The sequence below is a fragment of the Pipistrellus hanaki genome (genome assembly GCF_964339955.1).
Source record: "Pipistrellus hanaki genome assembly, chromosome: 3".
NCBI lineage: Eukaryota > Metazoa > Chordata > Mammalia > Chiroptera > Vespertilionidae > Pipistrellus > Pipistrellus hanaki.
Window position 1 is genome coordinate 175,489,115 of NC_140505.1, and position 14,067 is coordinate 175,503,181.

At 41.8% G+C, this 14,067-nt stretch overlaps 1 protein-coding gene across 3 annotated transcripts in view; it reads right to left on the minus strand.

Annotated features, from left to right (window-relative positions):
- Positions 1 to 10,000, minus strand: part of BLTP3B (bridge-like lipid transfer protein family member 3B) — a 66,911-nt gene extending 56,911 nt beyond the window's left edge. For 2 of the 3 annotated variants that reach the window (XM_084876357.1, XM_084876359.1), the window contains exon 1: positions 9,723 to 10,000. In XM_084876357.1, coding sequence (XP_084732483.1) covers positions 9,723 to 9,766 — 44 coding nt within the window. In that variant the 5' untranslated portion in view covers positions 9,767 to 10,000. The remainder of the gene's footprint in view (positions 1 to 9,722) is intronic. The other variant, XM_084876358.1, reaches the window with a different exon arrangement.
- Between the last annotated feature and the right edge of the window lie 4,067 nt (positions 10,001 to 14,067).

The following is a 14,067-nucleotide window of genomic DNA, read 5'->3' on the forward strand; positions in this document are numbered from 1 at the left end:
AGGACCCTTCAGGGGTGTCCAACTGCCAGTGTAGGCCCGATTCCTGTGGACCAAAACCAATATTAAATAGAAATATTAAATTACTCATCCTAAATATTGTAATATGAAGAACTTAAAACATTAAGCATAACTGATAAGAGGTCAACTTATTAAGAAAATGTTTATACTGGGAACTATAGTATGAAGATAAAGTGCAATATTGTAAAAAGTAATATTGCAAAAAAAATTATTCAAGTAAAAAGAAATGGGTAGAGAAATTTGTTGGGGAGCACAAGAGACTTGGTTGGAAATTCTTTTATAACTTGGGAATCTTTTGACTCAGCAGTTATTGCCATACTAAAACAAGTAGTGTAAATTAGTTCACAAATTAAAGGGATCTTCATGGATAACTGAAAGGTATTCAAATTAACCTGTTAACCGAGTGGGGCATATAAATAGGTCAAACGTAAACAATATCGGGCACAGGTAGGACATATGAATACGTCCTTGAAATATATGTTGCGCCCTGAAACGGACAGGATGTATTTTTCTGAACAACAAAGGTATTAGTCATCCATACATATCTCGACATGAATTTAAGACACAGAGGGAATCAGTATAATTTCGCTAGTGAGAGTGGTGGACGTGTTCAACAAGAATTGTTTTGGAGTTAACACATAACTTACTGAATAAAGGGTATAGGATTTACTTAGATAATTTCTATGGGTCAATTCATTTGGCTGAACTCTTATGTCAAAACAATACAGACATTGTTGGAACAATGAGGATAAACAGATCAGAATCCCTAGTGAAATAAAAACAAAAAAATTACAGAAAAATGAACATATGTAAGAATCAAAGACAAATTTATGGTTTTAAAATGGAAGGATAAAAAAGACGTATTGATGCTCAGTTCTATTCATAATGACGAAAAGACAATGATTGAAAAGAGAGGAAGAAGGCAAGAAAAACTGAATGTTGTTCTAAATTATAACAAGAATATGGGCGGCGTAGATTTGGGAGATGGAGTTATGGTGGCCTACAGGGCTGCCCGTAATTAGGTAAAAAAATTTTATAAAAAAATTTTTTCTACGATTAATTGATATGTGCTGCTTCAATGCATATATTATATACAAAAAAGATAAAGGTCATTTGGATCGATTACACTTTTTGATAGAGTGTGTAGAGAAATTGGTAGATAACAACATAATGAAACCCACCCAAAGACATCAACAAGCAGCTCTACATCTAAACCATCACGCTTAGTTGAAAGGCATTTTCCAGAACAAATGAAAAGAAATATAGGAAAAACTAAATCCAGGAAATGCCAAGTTTGCTACAAAAAAGGTGTTAGGAAAGAATCTACATACTGGTGTCCAGATTGTAAGGTAACACTATGTATCAACAATTGTTTTAAAATATATCACACGGAAGTTGAGTTTTGAATTTTTACACCTATATTTTAATTTTTTTAAACTCAATATTTCTATTTTATTAGTGTGCTTTTGTTTATTGTTCTGTAATTGTTAACTTTTTTATATTTTTATTGTGTATCGAAATAAAAATATATATATTTTTTGTAATCTTTATAATTGTTTGTAAAATTTATAATTTTTTAATTCGATGTTTCCATTTTTTTGTCGGTATTCTTTTCAATTTGTTTGTAATTTTGTATTTTCCTTTCTGCTTTATATATAAATAAACAAAAAATATATATTTCATAGTCTTTTCATTTATTTTAAGTATAAATAAAAAAATAATAATAATATGAAATTACATCCTCCAGGCGTGACGTACTGACACGTCCTAGTGAAAGAGTACGCGCCCGTTATATGTTACGGAATTAAAAAGGGAATTCCCCGGTTAACAGGTTAATGTGCCCAAAACCAAACTCCTGATCTTCTTCCATAAGCCTGTGTTCTCCAACTTAGTGAACAGCAAGTCCACCTTGTCAGCTGCTTATGTCAAAAACTCCTGAGTCATCCATGGCTGCTCTCTTTCTTTCTCAATTACATTTTACCTGTCAACAAAATCCTGTAGTTCTACCTTAAAAATACAGCTAAAACCTGATGATATCTCAACAACTTCACTGCATCCACTCAGGTCCAAGCCAGTATCTTTCTCATCTGGATAGTTAACACTTAAATGAGCTCCCATCTGCCCTTGCCCTCCCATTATTTATTTTCCACTTGGGTGCAGAGCGATCCTTGTTTCCAAACTTTCCAGTGGATTCCAATCTCACTCAGTTAAAAGCCAACTCAGTACAAGGCCCCACAAGACCTGGACTTTGATTTCATCTTCCTCTACACACTTCACTCCTCACTCCATGTCACCTGTCACCAGTATCCCTGGCCTTGATATATATCAAAATAAACTAGCAAGCTTCCACTTCTGGGTCTTTGCATTTGTTTCCACCTCTTTCAGATCTCTTCTCAAATATCACCTTTTTCAATTAAGGCCTCTAGAATCAATAGATTTAAAATTGCAAACCCTATTCCTACCTCCATGCACTTCTTATCCCCTTTCCTGACCTACTCCCAACCCCAGCACATACCACAAACCAATAAAATGTACTTCACTTACTTATTATTAGCATCCTCTGATTAAAATGTAAACTCCACTGTCTTGGCCAGTGTGGCTCAGTTGGTTGGAGTGTCCTAGACCTGTGCACCCAAAGGGTCATAGGTTTGAGTCCCAATCAGGGCACATACCCAAGTTTTGGGCTCAATTCCTGGTAGGGGCAAGTACAGGAGGCAACCTATCAATGTGTCTCTGTCTCTCTCTTTCTTTCTCTCTCATCAATAAAAGAACACGTCTTTTAAAAATTAAAAGTTACCTTAAAAATCCCCAAATTTAGCCCTAGCTAGTTTGGCTCAGGGAATAGAGCATCGGCCTGCGAACTGAAGGTCCTGGGTTTAATTCCAGTCAAGGGCACATGCCTGGGATCCACACTCGATCCCCAATAGGGGGCATGCAGGAGGCGGTTGACCAATGATTCTTTCTCATCATTGATATTTCTATCTCTCCCTCTCCCTTCCTCTCTGAAATCAATAAAAATATAGTAAAAATTAAAAATCCCAAATTTAGCTCTGGCCAGTGTGGCTCAATTGGATGAGCATCGTCCTATACACTGAAAGGTTGCTGGTTCAATTCCCCATCTGGCGCATGATTCCCTGGTACAGGGTGTGCAGGAGGCAGCCGGTGGATGTCTGGCTCTCACATTGATGTTTCTCTCTCTCTCTTTCTCTCTCCCTTCCTCTCTCTCAAAAAAACTTTTAAAAATAATCCACAAATTTATAAAAGTAAATTATTTATAATCCTAAAAGGGAACATTAACTCAATTTTTCCCAGTTGCCTAATCTAAGTAAAACAAATCTAATTTCAATGGCAGTATATATCAATAGGTTACACTTAGTTATGCTTATTATGCCAGAATGAGAATTACTAAAGTTTTCCAAGAACTGAGACCATATCTTGCCCATCTTTGAATCTCTAATACCAAGTACTCAAGACCTAATATACATAAACTTTCAAAAATTAATTGAGCTTTGCCATAAAAGTGGAAGATGTAAATAATTAGCTTACCAATAACTATATAAAATTATCATCAAAGAAAATAATTTGACAGTCTAAACAATCTATGTTGTATTTCCTTTTAAGAACATCCAGAGGAACGATTATGGATTAACAGTATTCATCTCCAATTACATGCACCTTAACTTCTTCAGCAATTAACTTCACAGCCTCATCTGAAACCATGCACTACTAAATTAGGCCCATTCCACCTCTAAAACCTTGAACTTTAACATAACCCTTTCAGACAAAACCTCCAAATCTTCCAGTTCTTTTATTTGTTTTTCTCAACTGCTCTTCCACCTAGATAAAATTTCCAACCCTTGGACGGCTCTTTCCCTTTCTCAACAGGCTCTCACTGCTGCCTTCCTCCTTCCTTCCTTTCTTATGCAACCTAAACCAGCCCATCAACACTCTGTGAGGCAATCTAAACTCTATTACTTTGCCATCCAGTCAAAATATTCTGCCAAATGCTCAACCCTTCCTAATCTATTATATATTCCAAATACCCAGTAATCTTGTCAGGCCACCCTCCCTTTCTACTTGCTCCTTCCCCTTAGCTTAGGAAACATGCCTTGTAGCGATGTCAGGTAGTTTCTCCTACCTAGATGCTTGGAGCTAGCCTGGATCCAGTCCCTTTCCAAATCTGGTTCTTTTAACCTTCCCATAAATTCTGTGTAATACTGACATCCTTCAATACATTACTATTCTATTTAAATTAACCAGAGATCCTCTGCAGATTCTTTATTTCCACCCCAGACAACTGCTTCTGAACCTTGGACTTCAAAAACCAAACTGATAACCAGGCATTTTTAGTGATACGTGTCCTTCTTTTGTCTAGAATTCCTTATTAAGTCACCTTCTGCGATGAAGTTAAATTGAGTCCCTCTGGCATGTAATTTAGTGCAGTGCCTATTAAAGACAACAAGCCTGAGAGATGCAAATCAAAACAACAATGCGATACCATCTCACACCTGTCAGAATACAAGTGTTGGCGAGGTTGCGGAGAAAAAGGAACCCTTGTGCACTGCTGGTGGAAATGCAGACTGGTGCTACCACTGTGGAGAACAGTATGGAGTTTCCTCAAAAAACTGAAAATGGAACTCCCATTTGACCCAGTAATCCCACTCCTAGGAATATATCCCAAGAAACTAGAAACACCAATCAGAAAGGATATATGCACCCCTATGTTCATAGCAGCACAATTTACAATAGCTAGGATTTGGAAACAGCCTAGGTGCCCATCAGCAGATGATTGGATCAGAAAACTATGGTACATCTACACAATGGAATACTATGCTGCTATAAAAAGAAGGAATTCTTATCATTTGTAGCAACCTGGATAGAATTGGAGAATATCATGCTGAGTGAAATAAGCCAGTCAAGAGAAACACCACATGACCTCACTCATTTATGGATAATAAAGAACATTATAAACTGATGAACCAAAAGATAGATACGTATAGAGACAGTAAAGCAACAAGCAGACTGTCAAATTACAGCGGAGAGGGGAGGGAGATCTGGGGGATATAAGAGATCAACCGAAGGACTTGTATACCTGCATGCAAGTACAACCAATGGACACAAAACTCTGGGGAGGGAGGGCATGTATGAGAGGAAGGGGGGGGGGGGCAATGGTAAGATATGTACACAGATAATAATTTAATAAATAACAAAAAATAAATTAAAAAATAAAAATAAAAATAAAGACAGACAACAAGCCTGGCTCAAAATACTAGGTCTTCCCATGACCATATCTTTACTGCACCTATAATTCTTTGCCATTGCTAACGGACCAATGGGTAAACAGAGCTGGGCCATATAGATTCTCTCTCCCAGGAATCTGAAACTTGACAGGAAAGATCACAGATCAGAGTTGTGAGAGATGGGATAGCACCCTAAAGCAGTGGTTCTCAACCAAGAGCCTTTTTGCCCCCAGGGGACATTTAGCAATGTGTGGAGGCATGTTTCATTGTCAAGACTGTGGGAGTGGCTACAGGCATCTAGTGGGTGGATATTAGATATATTGCTCAACGTTCTACAACATACAGAAGAGTCCTTCACAATAAATAATTATCTTGTCCAAAATGTCAACAATGCTGAAGTCCAAGATCTCTTTCACAAGGTTCCAGGAGCTGGCTAGCTCTAGACCTTCCCCTTATTCCATGACCTACCTCAACAGCTTTAGTTACATTTAACTTTTTACCTAAGTTAAACAGGGCAAGGTTTTGTTGTTTACAGACAAAATAATTTTCACTAGCACAGTAACCCTAGTTGAATCATCTGACATACATGTGTACAATTTAAACCAGTTTCTCAACCTCCAAAACAGGGGTCTTCAAACTACGGCCCTCGGGCCACATGCGGCGGCCCGCAGAGGAGTCTGATCCGGCCCGCCAGGTTTTTTGGGCAGTGAGCGCAGCCGAGGTGTTACAGTAGGAATTAGTAGTTCATATAGTCCAGCCCTCCAGCTCTCTGAGGGACCGTGATCTGGCCCCCACTTTAAAAAGTTTGAGGACCCCTGCTCCAAAACTACTTACATTTGGACCAAATACTTTATTGTGAGGATGTTTAATAGCATGCCTGGCCTCTAACTCCTAGACATAGTACCCTTAACCGCCCCCCACCCCCTTCCCAACACCCCAGTTGTGACATTTAGAAATGTCTCCAGACATTGCCAAATTTCCCCCGAGGGGCAAAATCACCTCTGGTTGAGAACTATACAAAGGCTCCACTTAGGTGCAGTGTCTGTCTGTCCTGCCAACTCCCACCCACTGTAAACCCTGTGCCCATTACAGTATGCCTGGAGCCAGAGGTGAAGGGGAAGCATTTGTATCTGAATCTTCTCTACCCCCTTTTAGGTCTTCGCTTAAATATACCCCATCTTCCAGCTTCTCTCCGCCTACCTCTCGCCTTCGCTCAAGCACGCACTGACATACACAGTAAAAGATAATGAGGCTTTGAGCTAAAAGGTAGCTCCTGCTCTTATTTCCTTTCTGATACTTGTTATAACTTTCTTTAGAACTTTCCATTCCCTTGTGAAAAGGACACTCCTAGGAAAGCTTCCAAAGCATATTTTGTGCCAATTACAGTCTGAAAGATCAGAGTAATTTCTCCTTCAAAGACTTCCTGTTTCACTTCTCTTAAAATGTAAGGACTCCAACCCCCACCCCACCACATACACAGATGGCATTCTCCGTGTCTCCCACCCTCTCTCCCACCCCGGTATCTGTCAGTTTCAGATCAGCTCCAAGTATACAAACATGCTTAGGACAGAAAACAAACAATTAGGCAAAGAACACGTGTATAGATTTAAACATCTCAAATAGTTCAGCATTTACTCAAAGCCAGTTTCTCCTGTGCCTATATTAAGGTAAGACTGGTTTTGATCTTATAATTTCACCATACTTCAATCTCAAAGCTCGGAGTACTTGGTTCCTGTTGGTTCCCTGATAGCCTTCTTCCTTATTGGAAGACAACCTATATATGAAGAGTCATTTTCTTACTCCTTCCTTTCTAGGACACCATAAACATCACATTTATTCAATGATTCAATTACACATTGCTTCCTAAAAACCAAGGTAAAGTACCACAGCATAGGTGGCATAGAGTTTTGCCTCAGTTATAAAAAAAAAAAAAGGGGGAGGGGGGAAATGTGAGGGAGTGTCAGGGAGTCAGTTGATTGATTGGTGCTATTCATTCATTCATTCATTCATTCATTCAAAAAACACTTGTTGTCCTGGCCAGTGTGGCTCAGTTGGCTGGAGCATCATGCGATGCACGGAAGGGTGGTGGCTTTGTTTATGGGTCAGGACACATATTAGATTCCCCAGTTGTGTCTGTCTGTGTGTGTGTCTCTCTCTCTCTCTCTCTCTCTCTCCTTCCCTCCCTCCCTCCTTCCTTCTCTCTCTCCTTCCCTCTCTCTTTCCTTCTCCCTCTCCCTCTTTTTCTCCCTCTCCTTCTCCCTTTCTCCCCTCCTCTCTCTAAAATCAATAAAAAGCATATCCTTGGTGGGGATTTTTTAAAAATAGTGGTTGAGTGTACATTACACTAGACTCAAAACAAAAATCCCTGCCATCATGGAGTTTACATTCAAGTGCAGCTGACAAACAGCAAATATACAGCATGACAGATAAGGATGAAGGAATGCTATAGAAAAGTGTGGTCAGTCAGGTAAAGCCTCCTTGGAGAAGGTGCCTGCACTGAAGGTGCCATGGGTGCCTGCACTGGTCGTATGAAATGTCTATTATTGGAAGGTAATGTGTTTAAGCATTTGCTGTTCAACTGTATTAAACTGTATGCCACATAATCACATCAATATAGTGACATCTTCATTGCCAGATAACTTGTAAAATTAAGCTTGGCCCAGGTAATTTCTAAGTTCATCACTACTTAAGTAACTAGTATTTATCATCTTATTTTATCTACTTCATTCTTTAGATTTATAAATATCATCATAACGATGACAGCAGTAGCAGCAAGATTATCCAAGAATATAAATTTGCTATTCTTCAATCACCTAAATTGTTTTGAAATATGAAATAAAAACTCACGTTTCAAAAGCTCATCTCTGAAAAAAAAAAAAATCCTCCCTATTATTTACAACACATATTAGAGATCATACAAACAAGGAATATGTGGGTGTTGTCTATTTTGTGAAGCAAGCCATTACCTTGGCTATTAATTTTTAAGAGCCCTTCTCAGCTGCTCTGCCGGAGAATGAAACTCGAATGCACTAAGTCTAAGGCACTCCCTGATTGAGTGAACTTTCCTCCCTTGCATCTAGAATGGAAATGCGTACTATCACCCCTGGGAGCATGAGAAAAGGGAATTCAAATCATTTTTCTGTAGGTCTGAATATTCTTGTGGATGTAAGTATAAGAGAGGCTGAAGGACATCTGATAAATCAGACATTACCTTACTAATCAATTAAAAATAAAGTTAAAACCTTCTTCCAAAAGTTAAGTTGTCCATATGGGCCATACGTACAATTTTAAAAGAAACTTTTTAATTAGTGGTAATTTTGAGAAATGTATATTCATAAACGCTACTATAATGTGTTCCTTTAAAAAACATGCCTTATTCAATGTGATAAGGAAAATATTTGCTGAATCACAGAAATACTGTTGTACCCCTACCTATAACCTGTGCTATACCACGATTTGTAGAACCAAGTCATCGTACCCAAGTCTTTTCCTTACAATGAGTTCAAAGTAATCAATGAAGTTACAGACCAATACCAGAGAAAAAAGTGCCATAACCGAGCGCTTTGGACCCGCGCGGTTAACAACTGGGAAACCAGATCTTACAGTTAAGCCTGCCCCTTGAGACAAATATGGAAAAGCCAGGAGCAGCAAACAAACTGCCAGCCCTACTGAGTCATGTTTCTGTCTAAAACCGCTTAGGAAATGGAAAGAACGACAAGTCTTGGGTTTATCGCCACCGATGTTGACTCCGTGAAATTTATGGGTCTCGTGTTTTTAAAAAGCAAAATAAGAAAGAAAAAAAAAAAGCCCACAAAACAAAAACTCTTTTGTATGAATGACACGGGCTAAACGGGCTTCAGAAAGAGCTTGTGGTAGCGAAAGCTGGGAGCCCTGGCTATTGACCTAACGCAAATCTTAACTGTGCAAACAAACGGGCACACCCTCTGGATCAGAGCGGGAACGGCGAGGAGGGTGACCGCGGCGCAGTAACAAGGTTAACGTTTCCCGGAGAAGAAGAGCCTCTGCCCTCGGTTAACGGAACCTGTGCTCCGAGGGGACGCGAGCCCGAGCCCGGGTCCGGGTCCGGGTCCGGGTCCGGGCCACCCCGCACCGGGGTGACGCTGGCATCATCCCCCCTCTCCGCCGCCGGGACCGCCGAGAGGTGTCCCCGGCCGCCCCCGGACACTGTGCCGGGCGATCCCAGCCGCGCCGCCCCCGGACGCAGTGCCGGGGCGATCCCAGCCGCGCCTCCCCCGGTCCCCCCGCGGGCGGTCGGCTCTCCCCGCCTGGGGTCCCCCCGGGAAGCCGGCCCCGGGCGCCGCGGGCGGCGGGAGGTGCGGGAGCGACCGGAGCGAGAGTCAGTCCCAGGCAGGGTCGCCTCCGCACGGCGGCCGGTGCCCGCCGTCCCCGTCCCCGTCCCCGTCCCCGGGCGCGGCTGCCCCGGCAGGACGGGCTCTCACCGACCTGGAGAGGTGCTTGAGAATCTGCTTTTTGATGAGCCCCGCCATGGTGCCGAGGCGGGAGGCGCCGCGCGCTCCGCTCGGGTCCTCGCTGCCTCCTCTCTTCGGGGCCGCGTCCTCTGGGTCCGGCTTAACCCGGCAGAAGGAGGGGCGCCTGAGTGCTCACGCCGGGGAGAGAGCCAAGGCCCTGGCCGAGGCCACAGCCGCGGGCCGGGAACATCTCGTTCAGGCCGCCGCAAGCAGCGCCGGCGCCATCTTGGCTGCAGCATCACCTGGGGGAGCGCGGAGGCGAGACGGGCTGGGGGCGGGGCGTGCGGGTGGGCGGGGTCTTGTGGTGTGGGCGGGGCCAAAGCTGGGAGAGGCGGGGCCACACCGAGGAGAGGCGGGGCAACTCAGGTTCCAGAGACTGGAAGGTATGCTGCCCTGCAGCCCTTATCCTTACTCAGCTGCTGCCCTGATGCTATTGGGTGCTTTGACTCCCAACCCAAAACCTTCTCCTCCTCTGTTCTTGTTTTTATTTTTTTCAATATATTTTATTGATTTTTTTACAGAGAGAAAAGGAGAGGGATAGAGAGTTAGAAACATCAATCAGCCGCCTCCTGCACACCCCCTACTGGGGATGTGCCCACAACCAAGGTACATGCCCTTGACCGGAATCAAACCTGGTAACCTTCAGTCCACAGGCCGACGCTCTATCCACTGAGCCAAACCAGTTATGGCTGTTCTTGTTCTTGTCTCCATCCCCGAGTCTCCTGCCACGTCTTCTCTTTTTCATTTCCTAAGAATTTGTTCCACAAACGTCTCAGCTTATGCCCATTGATTTCAGAGATGAAGGGATGGGAAAAGAGAGATGGAAACATCAATGATAAGAAGAGAATCATTAGTCAGTTGGCTGCCTCTTGAATGTCTTCTGCTGGGGATCAAAGCCCGCAACCCAGGCATGTGCCCTTGACCACGATGGAACCTGGGACTCTTCAGTTCGCCGACTGACACTCTCTCATCCACTGAGCCAAACCAGCTAGGGCTCTTTATATTCTTGCCTCAATTTCTTTTCCTTGGCTAAGCTAGTCTGCTTTCCTGGCTAAGTGCTGTAATGTTTCATCCGGTGATTTCCAATCCCAATGGAAGTAAAAGTTGACAACATGCTCTAATGGAGTCCAGGACCTGGGAATTAAAAGGCCTAAATTCAAGTTCTGGCTCTAGTATTTTCTAGCTGAGTTAACCCGGAGAAATTAACTTTCTTACTTTTAGCCCCAGTTTAATCATCTATAAAATGAGTTATAATAATATCAGCCTTACTTCATTAGGGTGTTGTATCTAAAGAAATAAAGATGTAAAATTTCACTTGAAAATTTCTATAAAAAGGAAGGAAATTGTTGAAATAGCAAGGAGAACTATCACAACTCTGCACCTCTACCCCACCCAACCCTAAACCAACATTTTTCAGATGTGAAAATGACCGCCCAGTGATGTCTAAAAGAGGAATAGAAATTACACGACCTCTGAGGGATGTATCAGGAAGACATGGGGGGGGGGGGGCAAGGAGGGTGTATTTACACATAGTCCAACATTCTGAAGAAGTGAAGAGTGAAAGGAGATATATATGGATTGACTACTTACTCAATTAACATTTATCATGTACTATAAACCGGGTATTATTCAAATAACTAAGGATGTCTAAATAAAAACAAATGTTCCTGTGATCAAAGAGTTAACAGCCTTGTGTAGAAGGTCAATTACTAATGCTAAGACCTTGAGCTCTATCATTAGACTAGTTCAAATGCTGGCTCAGCCGCATTGTAGCTGTGTAAACTTGGACAAGTTATTTATATCTCTCAGCCTCAGTTACCACATATGACTACTGGAGTAATGATACCTAACTCAGAATTTTATGAGGATTAAATGAGATTATGCATATAAAGGGAGTGTCTACTCAGCCTAGTGAACGTACACCCTGCCCCCTCTTCTGGGTCTGCTCCCTGCAGACCCAGATTTGGGGGCCTGGCACCTTGGGTGCCCCCTTAATCCAGATCATGGAAAAAGAAGATTGTGGCCCGCAAGTGCAGACCATTGGCAGTCAAGCAGTTCCAAGTTCAAATTTTTGCTGCCCTACCGGTTCTTAGTTCTTAGCACAAACCACCCGTCACTACCAAGAGAGCCAACATCTTCTTTCAGATGCAGGGCCGCCCTGACCTCTGGCCTCCCCAAATAAACTACTTGGGGTGGGGGGAATAAAAATACAAAATTAAGTGATAAAAGCTATTATTATTAGCATAATTGAAAACAGAAACAAAGTATTATGAGAACACAGAAGAGAGAGTGATTTAATTCTATCTGGTTGAATCAGAGACAGACTTACAATAGAGATATTATTTAAAATATGAGCTGAACCGGTTTGGTTGAGCGGACAGAGCATCAGCCTGCGGACTGAAAGGTCCTGAGTTCGATTCTGGTCAAGGACATGTACCCTGGTTGCAGCATAATCAAAGAGTTAACAGCCTTGTTCTCAACCCAGTAGGGGATGTGCAAGAGGCAGCTGATCGATGTTTCTAACTCTCTATCCCTCTCCCTTCCTCTCTGCAAAAAATCAATAAAATATATTTAAAAATAAAATAAAATAAAATATGAGCATGTAGCTTAATGTATTGAAAGAACTGGCTCTGAGGTCAGACTTGCATTTTAAAACTAGTCCTGTAGGTTTTAGGTATGGGATCCTAGGAAAAGAACCGCTGAGCTTCAAGGTGCTATTTATCTTCATGAGGTTGTTGTGAGGATTAACCAAACAAATGAAAGTAATGTTCTTAGAGAATCCCAGGTATAATAGAATGGTAGCTGTTATGATTAATTCACAAGGCCGGAAAAGATGTTTCACACAAATGAAACACAATTATGAAAAAAGACAAGCGTCAAAGTTCATGGCTTCTAAATGGCAAGTGGCGTCATGCTTTGGCTAGAACAAAATGCAGATTTTTTTCCTAAGTATCAATAAACCCCACAGGTTAATAAATGTAGCTGAAGTATCTTGTTATTGAGAAAATACGTGGTAATAATTTTAATTTTACTCTCCTTGGATTGAGATAACACATAATGTCAAAAACCATCATAAATTCGGTGTTTCAAATTAATTTACATTTTTCATTAGTTGACATTTAATTATCAAATTTCAAAAACTTAAAATCATGCCGAAACCGGTTTGGCTCAGTGGATGGAGCGTCGGCCTGCAGACTGAAGGGTCCCAGGTTCGATTCCAGTCAAGGGCAGGTACCTTGGTTGCAGGCACATCCCCAGTCGGGGTGTGTGCAGGAGGCAGCTGATAGATGTTTCTCTGTCATCAATGTTTCTAACTCTCTATCCCTCTTCCTTCCTCTCTGTAAAAAATCAATAAAAATATATTTTTTAAAAACTTAAAATCATGATTGTCAGACAAATACGTAATAAACATGCATCAAAGATTTATTAACTCATATTGATAACTGGAATGGTGAGCTGAGGCATTTTTCCCCAGGCTCCTATCTCCTGACGCCAAAGCGTGAGCTCCATGGATGAGAAGATTTAAGCAGAAATGTGGGAAATTTATTACAAGCAAAATCAGACTCCCCGCAGGGGAGAGTGACCCAAGGGTGCACTGCCCGTTAAAGCCTTGTAGTCCAGAGATAATATATTTGCTACCAGCCTGCTCTGTGTTGAAATGTGTCATCACTTGATTGATTCCTTCAGTTTTGTTTTTTTTTTTTTTCCAAACAGCAGACCTGAACTTGCCCTGTTTCTGTGTGTTCTTTCTCTGTTCCTAGGCTGAACTTTTCCTGTTTCTGTGCGTTCGTACATCTTGCTGCTACAGGCCCTGCCTTGTTTTCCCATGCCTCTAGCTCTGAGTCCAGAAACATTTTATTCTTTCTGCTTGGTTGGTTCCTGCGGTTAGGACGGTTCAAACTGCCACGTCTGCCCCTGGCTGCGTCCCACCTGCCTTTGTTTTTCCACTGGATCCTTGCCCTGTCCACCTCCGATTCAAGTTAACCCTCTCAATACTAATGTAAGAACCAACCAGGCAGGGAATAAAGCCATTCCCTAAGCCCTTGCTGGGTAGCTCAGTTGGTTAGAGCATTGTCCTGGTAACCCAAGGCTGTGGGTGTCCTGATATACCAATCCCTCCCAGGGCACATACAAGAATCAACCAATGAATGAATCAGTAAGTATAACAACAAATGGATGTTTCTCTCTCTGTCTCACTCCCTCTTTAAAACCAATACATTAAAAATTTTCCCCCAGACATTATTATAACAAATAAGTACGTTGCACATGTTTATTACATATTTATAGGAGAGACGTGTTTTTAATTGTTTTAAAATTAT